Source organism: Parus major, chromosome 1 (assembly GCF_001522545.3).
Source record: "Parus major isolate Abel chromosome 1, Parus_major1.1, whole genome shotgun sequence".
Lineage (NCBI taxonomy): Eukaryota > Metazoa > Chordata > Aves > Passeriformes > Paridae > Parus > Parus major.
In genome coordinates, this window is record NC_031768.1 from 50,532,889 (window position 1) to 50,556,002 (window position 23,114).

The 23,114-nt window shown below is 34.4% G+C and overlaps 1 protein-coding gene across 6 annotated transcripts in view; it reads left to right on the plus strand.

The window, feature by feature from the left end:
* The window catches only part of DACH1 (dachshund family transcription factor 1), a 354,190-nt gene that overhangs the window by 235,986 nt on the left and 95,090 nt on the right, over nt 1–23,114 (plus strand). For 3 of the 6 annotated variants that reach the window (XM_015628133.2, XM_015628113.2, XM_015628142.2), the window contains 3 exons: nt 505–677; nt 13,827–13,962; nt 16,224–16,361. In XM_015628133.2, the coding sequence (XP_015483619.1) occupies nt 505–677; nt 13,827–13,962; nt 16,224–16,361 (447 nt within the window). The remainder of the gene's footprint in view (nt 1–504; nt 678–13,826; nt 13,963–16,223; nt 16,362–23,114) is intronic. The other 3 variants (XM_015628123.2, XM_015628150.1, XM_015628159.1) reach the window with 1 other exon arrangement.

Sequence of the window (23,114 nt, forward strand, 5' to 3'; positions counted from 1 at the left end):
AATTTTTAGTTCCTGTCTTTTTTTTGTGTTTATATAAATAGGCAACGAAAAGAATCAAGGATGTGCGGAATACTGGAATACTTCCTTTAAAGTATTAAGCAGGGGAAGTGGAGACAGTAAAGAACAAATACATATGCAATAAAATTGATACTTAAAATAACTGCTAACCTGTGCATCAGTGGAAAAATGATGCATTGATAAGGCATCTTGCAGCAGATATCAAAAACTGTGATAAACAACCATTACTTAGCAATGATATCATACATTACACAGATATGAACAAACTAAGAGGTCTAATAGCCTCTCCTTGTGGCTAGAAACCCTCCATGGTTGCTAGTGATTGACCCCTGCATCTCCCAGAAGAAAACTGACATAGAGCTGCTTTTTCCTGCAGTGTGAACCATCTTGTCACCTGTCACTTGAATATTGTCCATCAGGAGAAAAAAGAGGACAGTGCTTAAGAAAAGATGCATAAACCTATTTCCCTATTTTTCCCCCCAACAGGGTTGGAACTTCCTTTTATGATGATGCCCCACCCACTGATTCCCGTGAGCCTACCTCCAGCCTCTGTCACGATGGCAATGAGCCAGATGAACCACCTCAGCACCATCGCCAACATGGCAGCAGCAGCACAAGTGCAGAGCCCTCCATCCAGGGTGGAGACATCTGTTATTAAGGTAACTATACGGCAAGCCAAAATGAACCAAACCAAAGGGCACCAAATTGTAGCCCACTCCCAAACACTGTAAATGTTGTAAAGGTGTATAGGTGTCAAATGGTCTAAGGTAAGTCATAAAGTCAATAAATACAAGAAAACTCAGTGTGGTGACTCTGAGAGCACAGCAGGCTCCTGGAGGCCACCGTTACCTTCTCAGTTTCCCTCCGTCTCTCTAAATCAGTATTAAAGCAACACTCAAATCGAAGCATTTTCACACATAGATTTGTGATTTCTCATATTTCATAGTCTGTAATCTAATGTTCCATGAGATAGCATGGAAAAAATTACTCTTAAATTAGAAGGGATTGTCCTTGCAACTTCAAAATCTAAGCACTTGAACTGAAATACTCTAATTTACTTGAAGAAGGCTGAAAGGTTTGATACTTCACCTGTGCAGAAACTAAATCTGGCAAATCCCAGAACAAATTGGAATGAAGTAGCATGGAACAGTCCCAGTAATCTGCAGGCCAGAACTGTAGTATTATAGGGATATCTCATAACTATCTGACGACTGAACTTGTCTACCAGTTTTAGGTTTTGTTTGTGGCCTTTAATTAAATTAATCTGGTTATAGAGGCTTTTATCAGAGGCATGGAGTCTTTTCTTCCTCTTACTGAAGGTGATCTGTTTTCATTTTAAAGGCATTTCATTTTTAAATGTGCTTCCCTATTACCATTAGATAATTATGACAATCTTCATTTAGTTATCTACATTTTGCCTCTTATCCTTCTTTAGTTCTAATAAATGAAAAAGAGAAAGTACACAAACTTCTGTTCTCTTTTCTAATGCATCTTAGAAACAAAATTAGATAAACGTAGAATCTTGTGGACCTTCAAATTGGGGAGTTACAAAAGTTTTGAAGTTCATGGCGATTTGAGTGGAGAGGTCTGACTTTATTAAGACAATCAACATGCTGGTGCACCTTTCTTCTTTAACCTAACAAGCATAGAACTGCTAAGAACTGTTAAATTAAAAGTCAAGAAATCTATGTTTTTATTGACCTGGAAAAATATGATCTGATGGCCTAATTTAGTCACCTACATTTCCAAATGTAGGGTTTTCTTTGGAGGCCTTTGGTGGCATCCCTTTCTCAACTTTGTTGACATGAGGAGCTAAGATGTGGGTTTGAGAAGAATTGTTTATTTAGGTGGTATGCCAAAAAGACTATATCCCACCCACCCTAAGACTAGATCCATCTTAGCCATCTCTTGGGGATATAAGCAGTCCGCTGCTGACTAACTGATTACATGGTGATTTTTGCAACTTTATTTTTTCTATTTTTACTTGATTGGCATTTAGTAAGAGTTACATGATACTAATGTTCTCTGGAACACACGTCGTGCTTTATTTCATTCTAAATTTATTTTCTTAATTGGAACAGTAGCCACTGGTACTTCAGGGGTATCTAAAAATGAAGATTGAGATGGAGTACATGCTAAATTACATCTGATGTATTAATAACTGTGCCAAAACAAGAAAACTTTGTTTTCACTATTTTCATGCTATTTTTTCTCCTTTCATTTTCTATGAGCTATTTGATTTTATATGTAAGAGTATAAAATTTGACCTTCATGAGCATTGGTAACCTTCTGTTTCTAAACTTTACCAAGCTTAATTCAAGTTTGTAAAGCTGATTTACAAGTTAGATGTAGCTATTAAAATTGCCTAAGTTATCATGGCCTACATTTAAATATGTCGTCTACAGGAGAATATTCCAGTGTGACTGCTGTCTTTGTCTCCAGTTACCACAGTCAGGTACATTTGAGCACAGCATATCTCATAGGTCATGTAAAAATGGTTTTCTTTTATGGAAAGCAGGTCCTGCTCTGTTGACAAATCTATCCCCATTATGGGAACATTGCTGGACCCAGGGAGCACTTAACTGAGAAGTACTTTTGGCTCATGTGATCTTAACCTGTCTAGATTTAAAACTATTGGACTCTGAAAGGGACACACTGTCGTCATATAATTGTGTATATTATTATAACTGTGGCCAGTCCCATACCAGAAGATTTTCCTTATCCTGGAGGTCCTTTACTTTTTAACAAGTTCATTTTTGTAACTCATCTATTTTCTTTAGCAGAGATAGATTCTTTATAACCTCGGTGAAGACCTTGAAAGTACATAGCAATTTAGGCTCTCTGAAACATTCTATCAGCACGTTGTAATTGGAAAAACATCATATCTTTCCAAAAGCTTGCTTATTTAAGCATTTGTTTGTATTAATAATCGACAGTATGTATCAATGTCATTTTTGAAAATTCAGCTCTCATATTCATGCTAATTAAATATTCATTGTAGCTGCCAACTTTTGCATAACTCCTGGCATAACATCCTGTGCAAGTTATTTGACAAACCAGTTTTCATGTTCCCATCTGGTTTGCACATAACCATAATATAAAAATATGTGGATTTCAATGAAATGTTTTTAAATGATCAGATTAACCCAAGTTCTCTTTAGAAAAAATGTGCACATATGAGGATGAAATACACATTTCTTTTGAAGTTTGCACTAACAAGTTAAGGATTTTGGGTCCTTTATGTAGAACATGACATTACCCAAGTGCTGGCCTGACTTTTTCAGTCAAGGCCTGTGATATATTGCTCACAATTAATTTCTACTGTAGGTGAATCCATAAACACAAGTTCTAATTGGTCACTCAAAACTCACTTCTAGATATAAGATCTTGCTGCACATAGTTGTTTCAACAGTATTATAAGGACTAAAGAAGTTACTGTTTCCTACTCATTCCTTCAGCCCCATTGTGGTACAACATATGTCTAGATTTATGTCCTCTCTTATTATATATTGCAGATGGATATGGTCATGTGGATAGAGGTAGCACAACTAAGTAATTATGTACCTATTTTTTTAATACCAAACAGTATTGAAACATAAACCCCAGAAACTTAAAAGCATGAGGTTGTTGTTAGGGGATTTTCTTCCTATGAGGATGGGCATAATGTCACTGGCAATTTACCTGTTTTTCTCTAGGCATAGTCAGGGGCTGTGATTTTAATGTCCATTGAATTATATGCACTGAGTAGTTGAGCAGGAAACTGTAATCAGCATACTTCTTGAACCTTGTGCTGCCAATGTAATGTTTATGAATAATAACTTATACTACAATCAAAATAAATATCTTCAAGAATAAATCTAAGTGAGAAGGTCAAACCTCCTTTTTCTTTATTTTTACAAAAATGGATAAATAGTACAGTTGCTCTCTTTCATGAAACTGTTTGTTTTTAGAATTAAAGCTTACAGTTTTTTACTCCTATTATTTTCAGACATCTTGGGTTTTTTCCCATTATGGTTTATATGAAATAAAATTATTTCTTGACTATAAATATATAAAATGAATATATTTTGCATTATGGACTCATTTTTTAACCCTAATTTTACTGAAGTATTTTTTCTTTAGTATCAATGTTTCCGCAAATTGAAAAGTTTTTGAATCACTTAGCATTTGTAGTTGTAACCTGAAATGACAGCATAGATTTGAAATTAGAGTACAGCATGTGTGCTAGTGTAAACTCTGCTTGAAAGTTAGAAGGCCTGTGAGAAATTTCAATTCTGAAAAGTAAATCAATAGTAACCATATCTAATTAAGTAACAAAGAACGAAATTAAGTCTTAGAAAATCAGAGTCTTCAGATTATGAGCAACCAGGTTCATTGGATAGAAGAACTGCCTTTGTGAACAGTGCCACAGTAGATGACTTGCTGACCTTTCCTTCCAATTCACTGACTTCACAGCTAGTGCTGTTATCTTTAAACTCACAAAGCTTCAAATGCCTTTCTATTACTGGGCAATATTTCATTTCTTCATGATAAGAAGTTGGAATAAAGCTGAGATCATGCACTAACTAAACATTTTATCCTGCTGTATTCAGGAGATGAGACAAAGACAAAATTACAAGGGAAGCCTTACAAAGCAACACCTTAGATTTGGCAGTGAACTCTGAGCTCTAAAATCTTCAGAATTATATTTCAGAAGAGTGTTGTGCCCTTTCGAACATGAGATGAACATTAGATGTCTTTTTGTAATGGAATGTTTAGATATATGAGTTGGATGAATAAGAGGAGAGCAACAACAAGCAGGGACAGCAGATTGTGACAACAATGAATTGCAGTGAGTGTGACAGCTGTGACCTGGGGATGCTTTAGACATGAAGTGGCTTTCATCACCTGCCTGGGGTTTCAAAGGCTCAGCTTGTTAGCAGTTTCACTACATCAATTTTTTTCACTCAGCAGAAAGATATATGAAAATATAAAGGACATACCTTATATTAATAGCAACTTGAAATTACATTGTAAAAGTTAGAACAGAGCAGTAGCATGCCAGAATCAAAAATTGTAGTTTATAAATATGTGACTAATACTTAAAGAAAGAATAAAGAATTAAACAGAAGAAACCAATACCTCCAGCTGAAAAAGTGGAGACAGCAGTGGCAGAGTAGTATTCCACTGGGTAATGAATGTATCAGACTAAAATTTTCTAATTCCCTCACATATATCTTACAGCATTGGTTGTGTTACGCTATTTTATACCTTTTTAAAAATTTATAGATAGATATATTCCTGTGATCCAATAGCAGAAATTTGCTGTTAACTTCCTTAACGAAGGTAGCTGCTGACAGATTTTATTTTTTAGAATAACTCTGTTTATAGGACTATTCTGACATGAAACTTTATTTTGCATTCACTTTTTCCCTTTTCATTGGCAATAGTGTATTCCTGTTGGTGTAATTTAATGTTCATTTATTTTATTTATTTTTTGCCTATAATAGATTAACTCAGTTGGTCAGAGCCTGGTGTTAATAACATCCAGGTCATGGGTTCAATACCCATATGGGTGATTCACTCAAGACTCGGACTCGATGGTCCTTCTGGGTCCCTTCCAACTGAGACTCATGTGTTTCTGTGATTGTTTCCCAAAAAGTCTAAATAATAGCCAAAGAGAAGAAATACATCACTGCCATACAGAAATGGCTGAATAGATTACATTTTAATGTCTCATGTTAGACTGGTGGTGAGCAAGTCCAGAGAACATACTAAGAGGAAGCACTCTAAGAGGAAAAAGGACAAGTTCACTGAATCTTGAATCCTGTGTTGCAGGCAAAACTTTTCTATGGACACTTCTGTGCCTTACAGGAAAAATATTATGCAGACAATGCCATCATTCCTGTGAAGCTGGATATGCTATACGTGTTTACAGACAGGGAATGAGAACAAAATTGATTGTATTCCAAACTGGCAGAAAAAACCTTTTTGTGTGCCTGAAAAACACCTGACTTTCCAGATAACTTACTATTTTTAGAGACATTAGTGCATTGTGTATTCAAAATAGAAATTTTAACATTACTTCAAAGTGCTTTTCTTGAATGTGTAAAAGTGCAAGAAAAGGGAAGCTACCTTAATTTCCTCTTTATCTGATACATGAAGTATGATTGAGATTTCTTCTTTATGTAAGGAAAAATTTGATTCAGAGCATTTAAATAATAAAATGTAATTGGTCTACAATAAATATTTTAGAATAAAAATAGGACTATTAGCTCCTAAAACAACTGCTTTTACATGTTAAGAAACCAAACATGAAAACTGGAATATACCTATAAATTTTTAAGTATAATGTAAATCAAATAACACTTAATTTTATCCTGGCTGCAGAGAATATGATATCTAATTTGTAGGAACTTGTGCATAACAGAAAAAATTCCCACATTAGAGTAACTTGTATATATGCACACTTCTTTTTATTTTTTCATTTAGAATGAGTAGATCTTAGGTCAAAGTATAGTTGACCTTCTTTATTATGGCTTAACCATCTTTATATTAGAGGACACTGTGTTCCGCCTCGTTAATTAGTTCTATCTATATGATTAATATTATTTGTTTTAGCTTTTAATACAGATTTTATGTAATGACCTTAGAAGCTGCTAACTAAATATGGTAGGCTGTAACTTGGAATCATGTCTTTTTTTTTAATAATATGTGATCCTATTATATCTTTTATCGTGTATGCTTCTGAGGTGCAGTTTGAAGCTGATAGCAGCCAAATGCTCATATGAATTAACTTGTGGAATGTAAAATAGTTATCTACACATGACACAGAGGAGGTAGTATAAACTTTATGTTTGGAAATTTTCATGTTTGCTTGTGTAACAGGGAACTATGTGTGTAGTGTGAGATTAACTTGTTGCAAAATGACCACGGGGCCAGCTACAGGGGATGGGATTAATTTTACTGACTTCTTAGGCATAATGCGTTGGCTCTATTTGAGATAGTTACTTTAGTAACTATCTTTAGTGAGGTGAGTTGTACTTTGGAAACATAAATGTACATGTGACAAATAAGCCTACGGTGACTATTTGTGATGCAGACATTGTTAATATGGACAATGACATCTATTCAGATGCATTCTTGGTCTTTGGCTGGATGTGTGCTTTGGATTTACATTGAGGGGTGAATTCCTAGTGATGCTTCTCAAGCTTACTTTTCAAGTAAGGCTAGATTTTCAGAAGAGGAGGAAAAAACCTTAAAAAAATCAGAAAGTATGTCCAGCTTGCCGATAAGGCGTTACTAATTCGATTTGATATGAACAGAGTTTCTTGCATGTCTGTTTATTTGCATGTTCCATGGGGTTTTTTGTATACTTTGGAAGGATATTTTGTTTGTTAGATGAAATATTAATTGTGAAAACCAAGCTCTTTCCTCTGTGGACAGAGATTGACTTTGATTGTCTGTTTGCTTGCTTGTTTTTAATCTCTGTAATGGCCCAATCCACTGACACCCACTTTCAGACTAGATCACTGTATTTTATGTACTGCTCATGATTTCAAACTATTAGATCTCTTATGGAAGTACTGTTAAAGGATTACTTGGAGGTCTCCTGTTTGGCTTCCTGTCAGTTATCTCCTGCTGTAGTAATTTCATGTAGAAAATAGGATACTAAAAATTAAGCATATTCAGTATTATTGTCAGTTGATCTCTCTGTTCATTTTATGCTTTCAGTTGTCAGTATTCTTGTGATGGGAGCAGCAAAGTAGGTACAATGAAAAATTGCAGAAGTAAAAAGTATCATGGAAATCAAATTAACTTCAATTGGTCCAAGAGGTAAATAAGTTCAAGGCATTCACGAAGAGAGAGAACATCTTATGTAAATATCATGGATTCTTTTCTTCATAAGAAAGATGTCCAAGATTTAAAATAATAGAGCAGTTAATGCTCTAATCAAAACATTTGAACTCCTGAATTTTGATTTGGATTAGAAGTGGATCTGTGAAAACAAGATGAGAAAGATGTCATGTGCATCAGTGTGAAGTTAGCAAGATCTTTAGCAACCAGTGATAAGGAAATAGAAATAAAATTTTATAGCATTCAGTCAGTCAAATTACACACTTACAGAAGTGACTAAGGAAGTTAGGAAATAACTATTAGTCCAGTTATTTTTGCAGTTCCTAGGTCTAAATGTTCATTTAGAATGTCATACTGTCTTTGAGTAAAGCGGAATGAAAAAGTAAAACTGTAAAAATAAAATATTCTGTTTGCAGAAGATATAAAAGATACTCAAGTAACTAATTTCTTACACTTACTCAGCTAAAGCAATGTCAAATTAAATGTGACATTTTACAATAAAATTATTCCTGGAATACATCTCACACGGGTTCAAAATAAGTCAGTGAGGAACTGAAGAAAGAAATCTGTGTTTTGATCACTTTTAAAAGCGATTTTTATAATTCTACCACCAAAAAGGCTTGGAAGACAGGTGTCTTCCCACAAAGGTTGGAAATAATATAAACTACTCCTTGTTACCACGAACCCCAATAGGTGAGGGTAATGCAGGTTCTTGTTAATAGATTCCTTGGGGCAGATTAGAGTGACATGACACTAAATGATCCATGTTTGTAAATATACACATGTAGGGTTTATTTTAGGATAATTTGGTTGAAATGGGGAGCACATATGTAGCCATTTTCATTATTACTATCTGTAGCAATACAGCAATATAAAAGCATAAAAAAAACTCTTAAAAAAAAAGGAAAATAATAGAAAGATATCACCACCCACTGGCATCACAACAAGACTTGATTGTTGCAATTTTAGTGTCTGTTGGCTGAAGCTATTGTGGCTGTCTTGATCTGTCAAGAACAGGAAAAACCCACAAAACACCAAAGTTTCACAGTCATATATGCTCAGGTTCTGGTGGGAATGCCCAGGTTCTTCTCCTGAGGTGGGGAGTTTTCGAAATGAATGGTGTAAGGCTGTGGATCACAGAACACTTCAGGTGTCTTTTATGATCCATGACACCTCCCAAGATGCCACAACTGCCTCCCCCATCAGCATAGTTGGGTCAATTATGGCCTATCAGAAGGGGTGAATACCTTCAGACAATGAGTGAATATCTCAGTACTTTCTCAGAGGGGAGTTTTCATGCCTGAGCCATTGTGAAAAGGGCATAGACATGATAGAAAGCACTAGCCCACAGGCAAATTGGCAAGATTTGCATCTTACCAGCCTCCTTCCTTACCTTTTTCAACACCCAGCTGTAACTTTCAGTGATGAGTGTGTGCCATCTGCACCTGGGGGTCAAGTGGGCAATTGTTTGTCATTAACCAGTCCAGTCTCTCACACTCCTGATTAAAGGATGCTGCTGCTGCTACTGCTGCTATTATTATTATTATTATTATTATTATTATTATTATTATTATTATTATTATTATTATTATTATTATTATTATTATTATCGTTATTGTTAGTATTATCACGACTGTATGAAACAGTTTGTGTCATTTATACTTTCCCTAGGATAAAGTTAAACTGCTCAGGGACACTGGATGCCCCATACCTGGCAGTGTTCAAGGCCAGGCTGAATGGGGCTCTGAGCAACTTGCTCTAGTGGTCAGTTCCCCTGCCTGTGGCAGGTTGAAACTAGATGGCCTTTAAACATCTCTTCCAACCTAAACAATTATCTGAAGTTACCTAAATTACCTAAACTATGGAAAGTATGACCTTGAAAATAAATTACTTTATCCTCTGCACTTCAATGACTTAAAGCACAAACATCTTTGTAGGAGTTTGTTCAATACTGAAGAAGATCAAGACAACTAAATAGTTGAAAAAATTATATACCTCTAGAGCAAGACTTAATTGCATGTCTAGAGCTCATTCCATGACTAAAATTAAAGGATGACTAAACCAAAGAGATGAGTCTTATGGCAAAGTAAACTAGAACATAGTAGACAGCTGAGATTAAATATCTGTAGGATAGAAATAGGCAGGAGGTGAAGACTGCATGCAAATCTGGTTTGGTTATTGGAAGAACATGTATTCAAACTTCGTCAGAAATGGTCAAGAATTTTGTTACTAATGAACAGGAATGGCAAAGAATAAAGAATATTTGTGGGAAAACTGAGGTGTTGACAACCTAGAAGATACCATGTACTTTTCTGTCCTCTTAGGAGCAAGATTATTCCTACATATGTTACCTGAAATGTCTTAAATAATGATGCAACAGTTAAACTTCACCAGCTTTGTGTTGTGATATATTTTGAGGAAGGCTTTTAGTAATGAAGCAATTTTCAAACAGTGAAAAGATGCTGCTGAAGTAAAAATAAAATAGGCAAAAAAAGAAAATAATATTGTATAACTAACTGTGTGAACAGGTAAGAGGACAAAGAAACATGATATAGAGAAAAAAGTATTTCTGGCCTCCTGAATGCCATTACTCATGTATTAAAATAATTCTTTTAAAAAAAGTTACTTAAAAGTAACATTCAGAGTAAGACTTTGTAGTATTTGCCTATTTGAGAAATTTAGAAAAAAGTTGATAAATACATAAAGATTCTCTTGTTTTACTTGAAGAAAGACCAAGACAGTGTGATTTTGTGAATGTTATATAATATTCTGGAACAAAACTGGAGTGATGTCAATTCTAGAGATAACATCAATATCATGTATTAAAATCTCTGATATTGAAATATTTTGCCTGTTTTTTACAGCATCTTCCCCTAGAGTTCCCTTAGAGTGAAAATTTCTTTGTGGTAGGAATATTTTTGGAGGAGGTAAATATCATATTCTTAGTGCTTAGGATTCATGATTTGGATCAAATTGTAAAGAGTGCCAAGATAAGGAATGCTTCAGATTTGGCCCCTGAGAGTTTGTTGTCCACTGCTTAGTAAAGCCTCTGGTTCTGATGCATGAGAGTCTTAACAATTCTGAAATGTTGGTCAACCATATGCTAAATTGCTGCATATTACCTAAATTTTTCACACTACTTTTTACCTGTGAGTATCTGTAGAAAGAAATAGGAAAGCAAAAAATGGAGGGAAAAAATAGCAAGAGGTTATAGACCAGATTCTCCAGAAACATCTGCCTCTGGGAGTAGGCAAGTTTTAGAAAAAATATTGGGTGGTGGGCAGAATCCTAAGTGATTTGTTGCCAGGATTATTAGTCAGTAAATTCTATTTCTTTGCTGTTTCAGGTAGAGTAACTTGTACAAAAGTGACATGCTGTAGAAGTGGAAAAATAGCTCTGATCTACATTATTTAATGAACACAATTTTGAACATTTCCTTTTTTGAAAAATTTTAAATGGAGTCTAAAGTTGAGTTAATATTTTGCCACAAACCAAATTAATGTTTTCTGCACAAAAATCTCTGTTAAGGAAAGCATATTGATATTCCAGCACAGTTAGTTTATTACTATGACTTTTTTAGAGCAACAAAGTATTTCAATTTATTATTAGTAGCATTGCCATTTATTATTGCAGTGAATTTGTTAAACACAAAACATTGCTATAGACCAGATTGCTGATTGTGGAATTATGAAGCAAAGATATTAAAAAAAATAGTTAAGGTACTAAATTGCTTTATTTTGCATTTCTGTATAGTTCAATCCCATGTTTTATTGGAGGTAAAGGGTATTTTACAAATTAATTGATAAAGCCAAGATATATAGTTTTCTCATGGATTTTGTCTATGTCATATTATATGAGAATAAAACTCATTATCTGTTTTGTTTGTACAGTAATTATATTTCGTTGTCCTGTGCATTCCTTTTGCTCGCTCCATCTCATAATACATGCTGTAAAAGCACACATAAATAAATAGGATAAACAAATTAAGCTGTTTAAATAAATTAATTTACTCTGCAGCTCTGTATTCAAATCTTATATGCTCACTGGATTTCATTTTAATGAAACCCTTCTAAGAACAATACATTGTATGCCAAACAGTGAAATTATATTTTAAATGAATGATTAAATATACCGTGTTCTAATTTATATCAAATCTGTACACTGTGCATGCTTAAATCCTCCTAAATCTAAAGAAATAAATCTTCTGCATTCTGAAAACATCTGCATTATAATCCTCCTCTTGAATACCCAGTTCATGGACATATAAACACAATCAAAGTCATAATAAGCCTAGAGCTATGATGCAGTTAAGCTATCCTCATCAATGTTTTTGACTTAAAAACCTAAGACTATTAAAGTGGAATCTACTTAAATGTCTTGAAATGTTGTTCTAAAAAATCTCCTCCCACTCTATCAATATGCCCACTGAATCCCTTTGCAATCAGAATCTCAAGTTTTAATGAAACTTACCTGGAACAAATCTATTGATTACTATAGTTGGGGATGTTGCAAAATTTCTTAGGAATGCATTCAGAGAATTAAGTATTTATCTAGTGACTGTGCATAATGACATAATGATTGCTTCAAAAGAACTTTACTGTGTGAGGAATGTACTGTTTTTTTGAAGAAGATAGATTTGCAACAGCAGGTTTTATTTTGTGTTATTAAACACATACTAATTGTAATGTTTCGTTACCAAAAGCTTTTAGTGAGTTGAATGTGTTGTTGAATGTGAGTTGTTTGTTGATTGGTGGTTTAGGCTCATTGTTTTTTTCATAATAAGTTAGGTTTTCAGTTATCAAAAGGAAAAAAACAAGGAAAAAACCACTCTAGTTTAACATCTTCAATCCTTCCAATAGATTTCCCTTATAGGATTTATTTATTTATTTTTATCCCTGTTTGCTCAAAACAACCTCTCTTACATATTTTAGCAATGCGTCTTGAGAACATTCAGCAGTAAAAAGGAAACTGCAGGGAAAGACAGCGAATTTTCTAGAAAGAACTATTCTGCACTTATCTCCCTTTGATTATTGTTACTGTTGAACTTCTGGGTAAATATCAGATATATCTATCTGCTACATACTAGCAATACTCCCATAGCAGATGTGCAATTCAAACTGTCACAATCCTCTCATTCTGGTTTTCAAAACCAAGTTTTGGAGTGTGTCATAGCTTCTCTTGTCTACCCTGCCAGGCCTTTCCCTGGATAGAAAATCATGAATGGTGGTTTTCCCCATTTTGCTGATTTTCGCCATTTTGAAGTGACATGGCCACATTCATCCAAAAAGTGTGAATCATTCCAAATTTGCGTTCCATGGTAAAAATAGACATTTGGGTTTCCATCAGTCATGTTACTGGTACAGGTACAGTAAGGAGGTTATAGTTTCTTTATGATCCTTTACAGTTCCATAAGATCTCATTGCTCAAGAAGCCTCTTTGAAATTAAGATTTGGAGTAAAAGTCAACGTGATAACTGAGATAAAACAGCAGTACCTGGTCTTTATTTATTTACAGAAATACATAAATTGTCCTGTAAGACTGACATCTGTATGCCAAAATGTATACTTCCAATTCAATTGCATGATGATATGAGTAAAGTAAATGAAAAATAAAACAAACCAAAACCACAAAAACCAATAACAAAAAAAACCCAACCAACCAACCAAAAACCAAACAGAAACCAAAATAAAAACCCCAAAGCAGAACAAACCTCTTCTTTTTTAAGTAGTCCATAAGGCAGTAAAAAGCCTAATAGGGTGGGCTGTGCTCATATTGCATGCTTAAATGTAAGGTCTAGTGTCCTAAAGTTTCCAGGTTTCCTTTGAGAATGCTCTGCAAACCCTGGAAACCTCAAAAGGCGAATGAATAGGTTGTCATTTGGAAGGGAGATCCAGTTTAGGGAAGTGATGTTTGGAAACAGAGGCTCAGTTTAACTTTGCTGTTTTTTCACAATGACTTTTTGTGTGGTCTAGGAACGTGTTCCAGACAGCCCTTCTCCTGCTCCTTCTCTTGAAGAGGGCCGAAGACCTGGCAGCCATCCGTCCTCTCATCGAAGCAGCAGCGTGTCCAGCTCGCCTGCACGGACCGAGAGCTCTTCAGACAGAATCCGTAGGTCCCATTCTTCTCACCACTTTAAATTTGATTAGGTGCAGCTTGTTTTTCTAATCAAAATTCCCTTGCCTTAAATAGATCTCATATGTATCATGTTCAGAAGTTCAGCTGCAATAACTATCTCCCAACATTATGTTCCCCAGTTTACAGTATCATAATATCTGATGCTACATTAACAGGTAGTGATATAAACTGCCATCATGTCATATTAAACATAAAGATATGAGCAATGAAATACAGAATTGCAGGCAAGAAGCAATTTGCTAGATTAGTTTTAGAACTGAACATATAGTGTAAACATTTTTAAAAGAAATTGAATTTTATTTAATCTGGTTACTCTGTTTTGATTTCTAAATTGAATTTGACTTCATAGGCAATATTTTACATGGTAGAATTGCTTGGTAAAGAGAAGAATTGGGTTAAATAAATTAAAAATGTGCATCATTTAGAAATTTTTAAATATAAAATTTTGTAATGGTGAGAAATATGATAGAAAGAATATTGTCACCTCATAGCTCCCAGGGGACAGAGTGAAATTAAACTGTGGTGTCCCAGAGTGATGCCATTTTTATCACAGTTCCATATACAGAATATGGCAAAGACTCTGAATTCTGTGATATTCCAGTGCAGCAATGGAAACTAAGGTTCTAAATGCATACTATTTTATTGATATGTATTTAAATTCTTATTACACTTGTCCATTCCCTTTAATACTGCTCTGTTGCAAGTCTTTGTGCATTTCAATCATCCTTCCACAGTGGAATTTGTCAGTAGGTGAAATGGGAGGGTTTGGCACACACGTAGAGGGCCGTGAAGGAGCTGTATGAAATAGGTGGCCGTATTGATTAGATGCAACACGTGTCCTTTAGGCTGCTTCTCTTCAGGCTCTCGTCAGATGCAGGAAGCTGACTCTTCATTGACCTTCAGATGAGAGATCTTTCATTAGTGTGTGATGAAAAATGACTTACCAAAGAAAAGAAATGAGGCCTGACTATGACAAGCTGAAAATTCTGTTTTCTTATCACTTGGACAATTCAGAGAGCAGATTAAATTGGCATCCCATGTACAGTGACCTATCTATTTCCCCAGGCTTGACCCACAAGCCTTTCATTATATTTTCTTTCCATTGTCCAGTTGAGGAGGGGGAGTGATGGAGTGGCTTAGGAGGGCACATAATTTCCAGCCAAGATCAACCCACTGCAGGCTTCATAAGTGAAGTTCTGAAAGAAATCCTCAGAAATGTAGATTTAAATGTTTTTTCTTAATTGATTGAATAGTATATTTGTTTACAACTCATGAAGACCTTTTCCACTGTTCTCTTAAAAAAAACACAAAAAACTAACAAAACAAACCCCAGCAATCTAAATCGAGAGATATTTATTGGTTTTGCTCAGGAATTACCCTTTTTTTAACAAAAAAAGAAATTGTACTGTTCAGCTTACTTTATAATTTACAGAGAGGAGTGGGACCTTTGCACATTTTTTCCTTCTATGTGAACATACATAACGGAGTTCCTTAAGCAGTGGTCACTTCAGTAACTTATGTATTTATAAGATAATTATTTTTGGACCTATCTGATTTGTTAATATCACACCTGATTCTTAAGTACATCGTTTGTGGTGCCAGCCAGATTAAGATGACTACTGCAGGAATATGGGTTCCATATTTTTTTTTAAAAAGTAAAATACTAAAAATGTCATAAATCTCTTGAAAATACAATTTTTTCAGGATTAAAGCATAGAAATATAAACTACCTGAGTTTCTGAGGTATGTTTGAGACTCATTGTTGGAAAGAGCTTTCCAACCTGTCTGATGAGCAAATAAGCAATCCTACTGTTGCACAGAATATATGGAAAAGTGGTTTATATCATCTGAAAGGCCACAATGCTTCATTTAAGGAAGTTATTAGGGTCTGCATATAGAGAATATTGGTACTCAAGAATTTTTGTACAATGAACTAAAATTTTAACAGTTTTTATTAAATAAGCAAGAACATACTTGCAACTTTATCCAACTTTAAATATTTCCAACTTTATCCAAAGTTATTGAACTTTCTTTTTAAAACTGATTGTTTTAAACTAGAAACAGTAAGAAAACTAGTAACAGGAAGAAACTTTTCTTCTATGTGGATCCTGATAGCACTAATTAAAAAACTTTATGATTGTTAGCAGTCTTGTATAATTAAGAGGAAAACTATGTAAAATAAGTAAAAAAGAGTATTGTTAATATGATTTCTTTCTGCCTGTGTTTGTGTCTAGCAGCTGTCCATCAGAATGGGCTATCTATGAACCAAATGCTGATGGGTTTGTCACCTAATGTCCTGCCTGGACCTAAGGAGGGTGATCTGGCTGGTCATGATGTGGGACATGAGACAAAAAGAATACACATTGAGAAAGGTAATATGAATATTATAATTCTACTTCTTCAGTGTAAAACAAATGTTGTCTTGGTAGCTAATTATTATACTTGTGACTTTTAATTTTTTAATTGGGATTTTTGTTTTGTTGATTTATTTAATTTCAATTTCACAAACCAAATTGTAACAGGATGTTAACTTTCTTTAGTGTTGTATTTTGTAATCTCCAAGATTAATGAATATATATATATATATGACAGAGAAATTTCATAAATATTGCAAAGTAGGATGAGTGAAAAACTGTTTTACATTATTATTACGATTCTGACCCTTCTGCAAGACTGTTTAGGTATTAAGTTTCTGTCTCCGTCCAGTTGACTTTAATGACCTACTTCCCAGAGGGACTGAGCACCGTGAAAATTAGTCCATGTGTGCAAAAAGGAAAAAGGCTAATACCAAGCCATTAAATTAGGGAATTGCATAAAATGAGGCTGGTATACATTATATAATGGGATTTAAATTTAATTGAGTATATGACCAAAGTGTTTGATCTAGGTGAATAGTCCACATGCACTTATGCTGATTATGACACCATTTCATCTCTGCTGGTATTCAAAGTCAAGTTCCTGTTCAGGGCTCTTACAGGGGATTTTGGTGGTATGGTGGTGGAATTTTGAAAGGTGTATTTTATGTTTTATTTGCTTAATATATGTGAATTTTAAGTCTTATAGACTGGAAACATTTTGTTTAAAGAGAGGCTTAAAATGCAATGCATGATTTGAAAAAAAAAAATTTAAAGCTTATCAGAAAAATCGGTTCTTAGAGCAAAACGAGAGAAAAAGTAAAAGGAATAATAACCAGACATTGAAACAGAGCTGGAGAAACTGCTGTTGCTACAAAGATTTCATAATAAGACATTTTGTGACAATTTTAATAGCTATAAGATGATACCTCCTCTGTCTTGTGTTTGAACACTGAGATATGAAAAAGAATTAAAACCTGGACAATTCTATTCTGGACAGGTGGTGTTTTTAATAAGATTACCAGAAAAATTAATGAAAACAACATTTCTTTTATATAAACCATTTAGTTTGGTTCATTGCACACACAACCTGTTTTTGCTTACACTATGCCCTCACCCAGCCTGTGCAAATTGTATCCCTGCTGTGAAGTATGATATGATCAAATAGGTTTGTTTTGAATTTCCATAAATGATTTTATTTCAGCCTTTGAAGTTACTTGTTTAACTGTAATCGAACTGGAAAGTTCTGCAAAGAGAAGTACATATTAAGAATGGCAACTACTTCTGCATGTCATTCAGGTTTTTTTTAAGTTTTTTTTTTAAATTATGATATCCTTAATGTATTTTGCCAGGTTTTGCAAGATCTGTTCTCAGTAAAACTGCTGAGAATTCTCTTTTTTTCCTCAGTCCTTGTTTAGGTCAAACCTACTTTTTCTTTTTTTTTTTTTCTTTTCTTTTTATTCTTTTTCCTCTGCTCTGTTCCAGCCTACTGAATTAATGGTAAATATTCATGGGCTATCTAGATTGATAGGGGTTACTAAATTAAAAATTGTTTTCTGTCATGACTACATTTATCATGTCTCTCATATCAATCTTGTACCTTTAGTACTAATCCAATCTGTATTAAAACAAGTGATTTGACTTACAGATATTTGTGGAGATAGTAATTATCTAGTTTTGTCACTGTGAGCTTGCAATCAGGTTTTGAAACTGTTTTACCCCTGCAAATCAGTCAGACTGTGACCATATTTAAAAATGCAAACACACACATGTAGGTGGTGGCGCTTTTATTGTTGAAACTCCATCAGCTTCATCAGAGGAAGGGAGGAAGGGAGGGAGGAAGGAAAAGGAAAGGAATCAAAAGTTCTAAGTAAGTATCATGAAACATTTAAAAATGGATGCTTTTTTAACCAGTCAAATTAATTTCATTGGTAGAAATGTACTAGCTGCAACTAAAACATCTTTTAATCAAACCTGGGAACCTAGAAAATCCTAAGTAAAAAAGTAATAAAGAAGAATCCGTCTTTTCTCTTCTTGTCTCCTCTTCCATTAAAAAAAATGAAAAAATGAAAAAAATCTCTGAAGTGATCTGAGATCAGGGAAAATTTTTTTACAGCCAATATATAATTTAAAGAGGTAACAAAGTTGTAAGAGAGGCAACTGATCAACATACTTTGGTATTGTATTTGTATACAAATTCTGAATGTGAGAGGAGTGAATCATTTATTTGACCTGATCTATGAGCTGGATACAGGAGAGAAAATGCCACTTACCTGTTAGAAACAGTACAAAGGAGCTAATTTACCCAGTCCACACAACATGGTGTAATATGATTAGAAACACTTCAATGGCATTGGCAGACTGAATAAGTCTTTCAAAGATCGTATGTATTTCTATTCAAAATTCAGCAAGAATTAGTATTAATGGCAAAAATTAGTTTATTTTATTAGAGTGGTTTAAGCTACCAGTAAAGCTCTTGTGCAGTTTTGTGATTTTTTATTTTGATTTGTTTGGTTGTTTTTAATTTTTTGTTTCTTTGGGGTTTTGGTTGTTTTTGTGGATTTTTTGTGTTTTTTTTTTTGTTTTGTTTTGTTTTGTTTTTGTTTTTGTTTTTTTTTTTTTCCTTTAGACTGTCTTCAAAATCTACTTTCAGGTTCTGGTGTGAGGAATTTTGAGTGGCCTTACCTTCCATGGAGTCCAGTTATTATTATGACACCAACAATCAAATGAGGTTCTGTGGATCTGTCTGTTAAAGCTAGAAAGTTCACATCAGGCTCTGGGTCATTTGTTGCAGGAAAACTGGAAGAGTTGTTGCCAATGCCCATGTGTAAAACATGGCTGTTGGGGTCATTTTACAGCTGCTTAATCCATGTGTGCAGCTTTGCTGCATCCTAGCTTCATGTTGGGTCAAGACCCAATGTACACATCTGAAGTTCCACTCATTCCCTGAGTTCCCTAAGAAGGAAACTTAGGTTTGCTATGGGTATGTTGTGGTCCAGCCGAGTTCCCAGTCTGGACTAGGAAGGACTGCAGGAGATACTGCAGAGCACTTGAGCCTCACAGTTCATACATTACTCAAGATGTCATCATCTGTATCACAGGAAGTGAATTACCCTAGATTTTCAAAGGATTTTTACTTTTTAGAAGATAACAGCTTTTTCAATTTTACTGAAAGCAGGCTGTAGAAATGCAAATGGTCCTGGGAAAAATGAGGTAAGTTCAAGTACACATTGTCAGTTCAAGTGCTTGACAGCCAAAATCAAGTATCTTATTCTGTAATCTGTAATTATGGATTATGTGATGGTGGACATTGGGTTTATTAGGTCAGATTCAACAAGGAGGACTTACGTGAAATATGGGAGTCATATTAGTAAAGATCCATTCAGTTTTCTATGTCAAGAGACTGTAAGTCTTTTCAAGTTTCTGTGGCACAAAGTTTGCACTAGATAGTCCCTCAGTTTTGATGAGGTATATTTCATCACTTTTCCTGTGCAGCTTGCATGTGATATCCTACAGGCCTCCCAGTCCGAAGCTGTGAGAAGCAGATTTTTGGTGTATTTTATGGAGCTGGATACCCGTACAGCTCTTCAGTAATATTATCTGCTAAACATGGATATAGCCTAGGAAAGAGGAACTAACGGAGAGCATAAAGACTAGACTGATGAATCCTGATCCTCTTTTTGCTCATTGATCTGAAGTGTTTCAAAAAAAGAAAGTTCAAAATAACCAATGGCTTAAAAGTCACATACATCCTCCTTGGAGATGTGGAGCCTAATTCTCTCCAGGCAAAAGAGAGAATGGAACTTGTGACGTATTTCCTGAGCAGTATCCTTAATCACTGTGGTTTTTGTTAAAGTGGGGAGTATATTTTAACATCCCTTTACCCTTACAACCTGGACTCAGGTGGTTTTGGGTCTGCAAGGTATTATTTATAGCTCAGTCCTACTGACAGTATTTCTGTACTTACTAGCTCCAGGTAGCTGCATACAATTTTTTGGGGTGATGTTGGAGGCAGTGGCTGCTCATACCATCATCACCACTGGAAAGTTGGTTGCTTTAACATCAAATTTAGATGCTTAAGTGTTTTATTGGATCTGGCCTTAGGGCATCAGATTAGAATTTTCTGTCTTTATCAATTTATATTTTTTAGCTAGACACCAACAGCAAATGAAGCCTGAATGTCATGCTTATATTTTCAATTGAATATGTTATTTGAGGTGTGGGAAGGACACTCTCTTGCTGAAAATATGAATGCTGTTTCCTATAGCAAAATATAAAATATTCACCATGTTCACAAAAGTTAAAGCATTTCTTTCAGAAGAGATTTAAACTATGATATTAATGAAAATTCCACAAGTAATTTTCAGATAATCAACAGTAACTGCTTCTTGACAGCAGCAGTTAAGGTATAACTTTATCAAATCCACATATTAAAAAGTCCCAGGTTTTGTCTTTCTTTTTATTTTATGTACCCCTCTAGAGGCAAGATCAGTGTTAGACCTTTGGCTAGTATCTTATAGAAGAGAATCATAAAATTTCAAAGTATCCTCAGTAAAAAATGGAAAATAATTTAAATATTCTGAAGTTAGAATTGGATTTTCTTGTTAACATTCATGCATCAAAAAGGAAACTAATGATAAGTATGTCATCCTATACAGCTATTCATTCTGCATTATCAGCAGTAAATCTTCTTAAAATGTATGCACAATGTAAATATAACATGCTTATTCACCTTGACAAATATAGAAATACATATGAATATGTTTCTATAAATATGAAAGACTCAAAGGAAGTTTTAGCATCAACAAAATTCTCTTCAACCTGAGCTGTTCTCTAGCAAAGTCAGCAAACAAGTGATCCAGACCTTTGGTTAAATTGTGTTTCTGATCTGTTAGGATTTTAGTTAGTTCTCTGAGAAAGCCCTTTTTAAAGGAGAGTACTTAGCAGTTGATGTAGAGAGTAATGTTCATTGGCAGTTCTGCTGCCCAGCTGCTTGTGTAAACGTATTTTATCTGTTCATTTCTGTATAGATACATACACACAGAGAGATACTTATACAATGTACTTATTTTACTGAATATTGCATTTTAATGTAACAAGAAAACCATTAGTATACCTTGATGGGTTTCTACATGCCAATACACTTACAGTTAACACATTTTAAATCTACATTCTCATTTCACATTCTAAATATTTTCTATTAAATCTTAATAGATTAGTTTTTAAATCCTTAACGTACTGAGTTCATGCTTTCTACATCATCTAGGACTTCTCAAACTCTTAAAAATAGTAGTCAAATTTGTAACCTATGACAGACAATAAAGATCTGCTGAATTAAAAGTTTGATAAAGCCAGTATCACTTTCTACACTTTGGTTGTTGGTGTATCTTTTCACTCAGCCTGAGAGGCTCAGGAATTTTAACAGTACATTAAAAGCTATTACAGTTAATTGATTATAAAGGTGAAAAATAAAATTGGAAGTTTTTTCTTAATGTGTTGTTTTTTGCTAAGTAGCTGGAAAACATCTATTTTTGTTACATAGAAAATATAGAAGCCTTTCATATTATTGAACAGGATATGAATAGTGCGTGTAGGCAGGATGGAGTGCAGAGGTGGTATAAACTTCTGAAAGCTTTTTCTTCAGTGCAAATAAATGGATAAAATCATTTCTATAGACCCTCACCAAATCACCCTCCAATGACATACCTCTGCAGACCTGTTTTCTACTAGGGGCCTTTATTCCTCTGGGGTAGTAGTAGTTTTGGCACATTTTATGAGAGATTTACTGTTCAGTTTTCACTTGATGGATATGTGCACATCGGTTCCGAAATATTCCCGGCTAACTAGGCTCAATGCAGCCCAATTGCTCACGTGCATACTGACTATTGTATGTTTACAGTGACTCACTTGAATCTTGGACACACCTGATTTTCTGAATAGGCTCATATGAGTTACATGTGCACACAATTGGATGTATTTTCAATCTATTGAAAAGCTCTGCATGTACAGTCCTTAGGTGTCTTGTGCCCCAAACAGCTCTGAAAGATGTTTAATTCTTTTGTTTCTTTCTTTCTCCTCAGCTTTCATTTCATTGGTCATTATATGTACTTCATGCAATAGACTCAGAATGGTCTTTATATTTTTTTTATGGTCTTTACTGAATATATAGTGGAGAGGAGCTATAAACCCATTTGAAATAATTTGTGTGCTCATTTTCATTTTCTAAAATGAATTCTTAATTGAAAGATATAATGGTTATTGATAAGATGTTAGAAAAGACCTTTTTGTCATGTTACCACGTTGCAGTTTTTAAGTCATAAGTTCTTAGTGTTTATTTCTAGGAAAAATATGTCACAGGGAATGAAGTTAAAGAAGTTATGGCATCCCACAATGAGGGGTTGTGTCTCATAGCATCATGAGGGTGATCAAATATGGTTCTGTCTCTCTAAGGTAGTTATTTCTAGCTTTAGTTTTTGCAAGAGAACAAAAAGATACATTATTTATCTACTGCTCTGGAACTAAATTCTGAAGACATTAAGAAATACACAATTGTTTTGTGTGAATTTAATGTGAATTTGAAGGGAGCATAGAGTCATACACGTTCTTCTTGAAAACTCACACAAGTGAATACCTTGGCTTAATGGAAATTTATCCACTAAGCTTTAATTGTACCACTTTATTCTTATGGCTACTGCTACAGAAAAGAGAGCTCACAGCAAAATTTTAAGAATTCACTTGAGACTACTTGAAGGCGCTACTTTGAAAGTACTA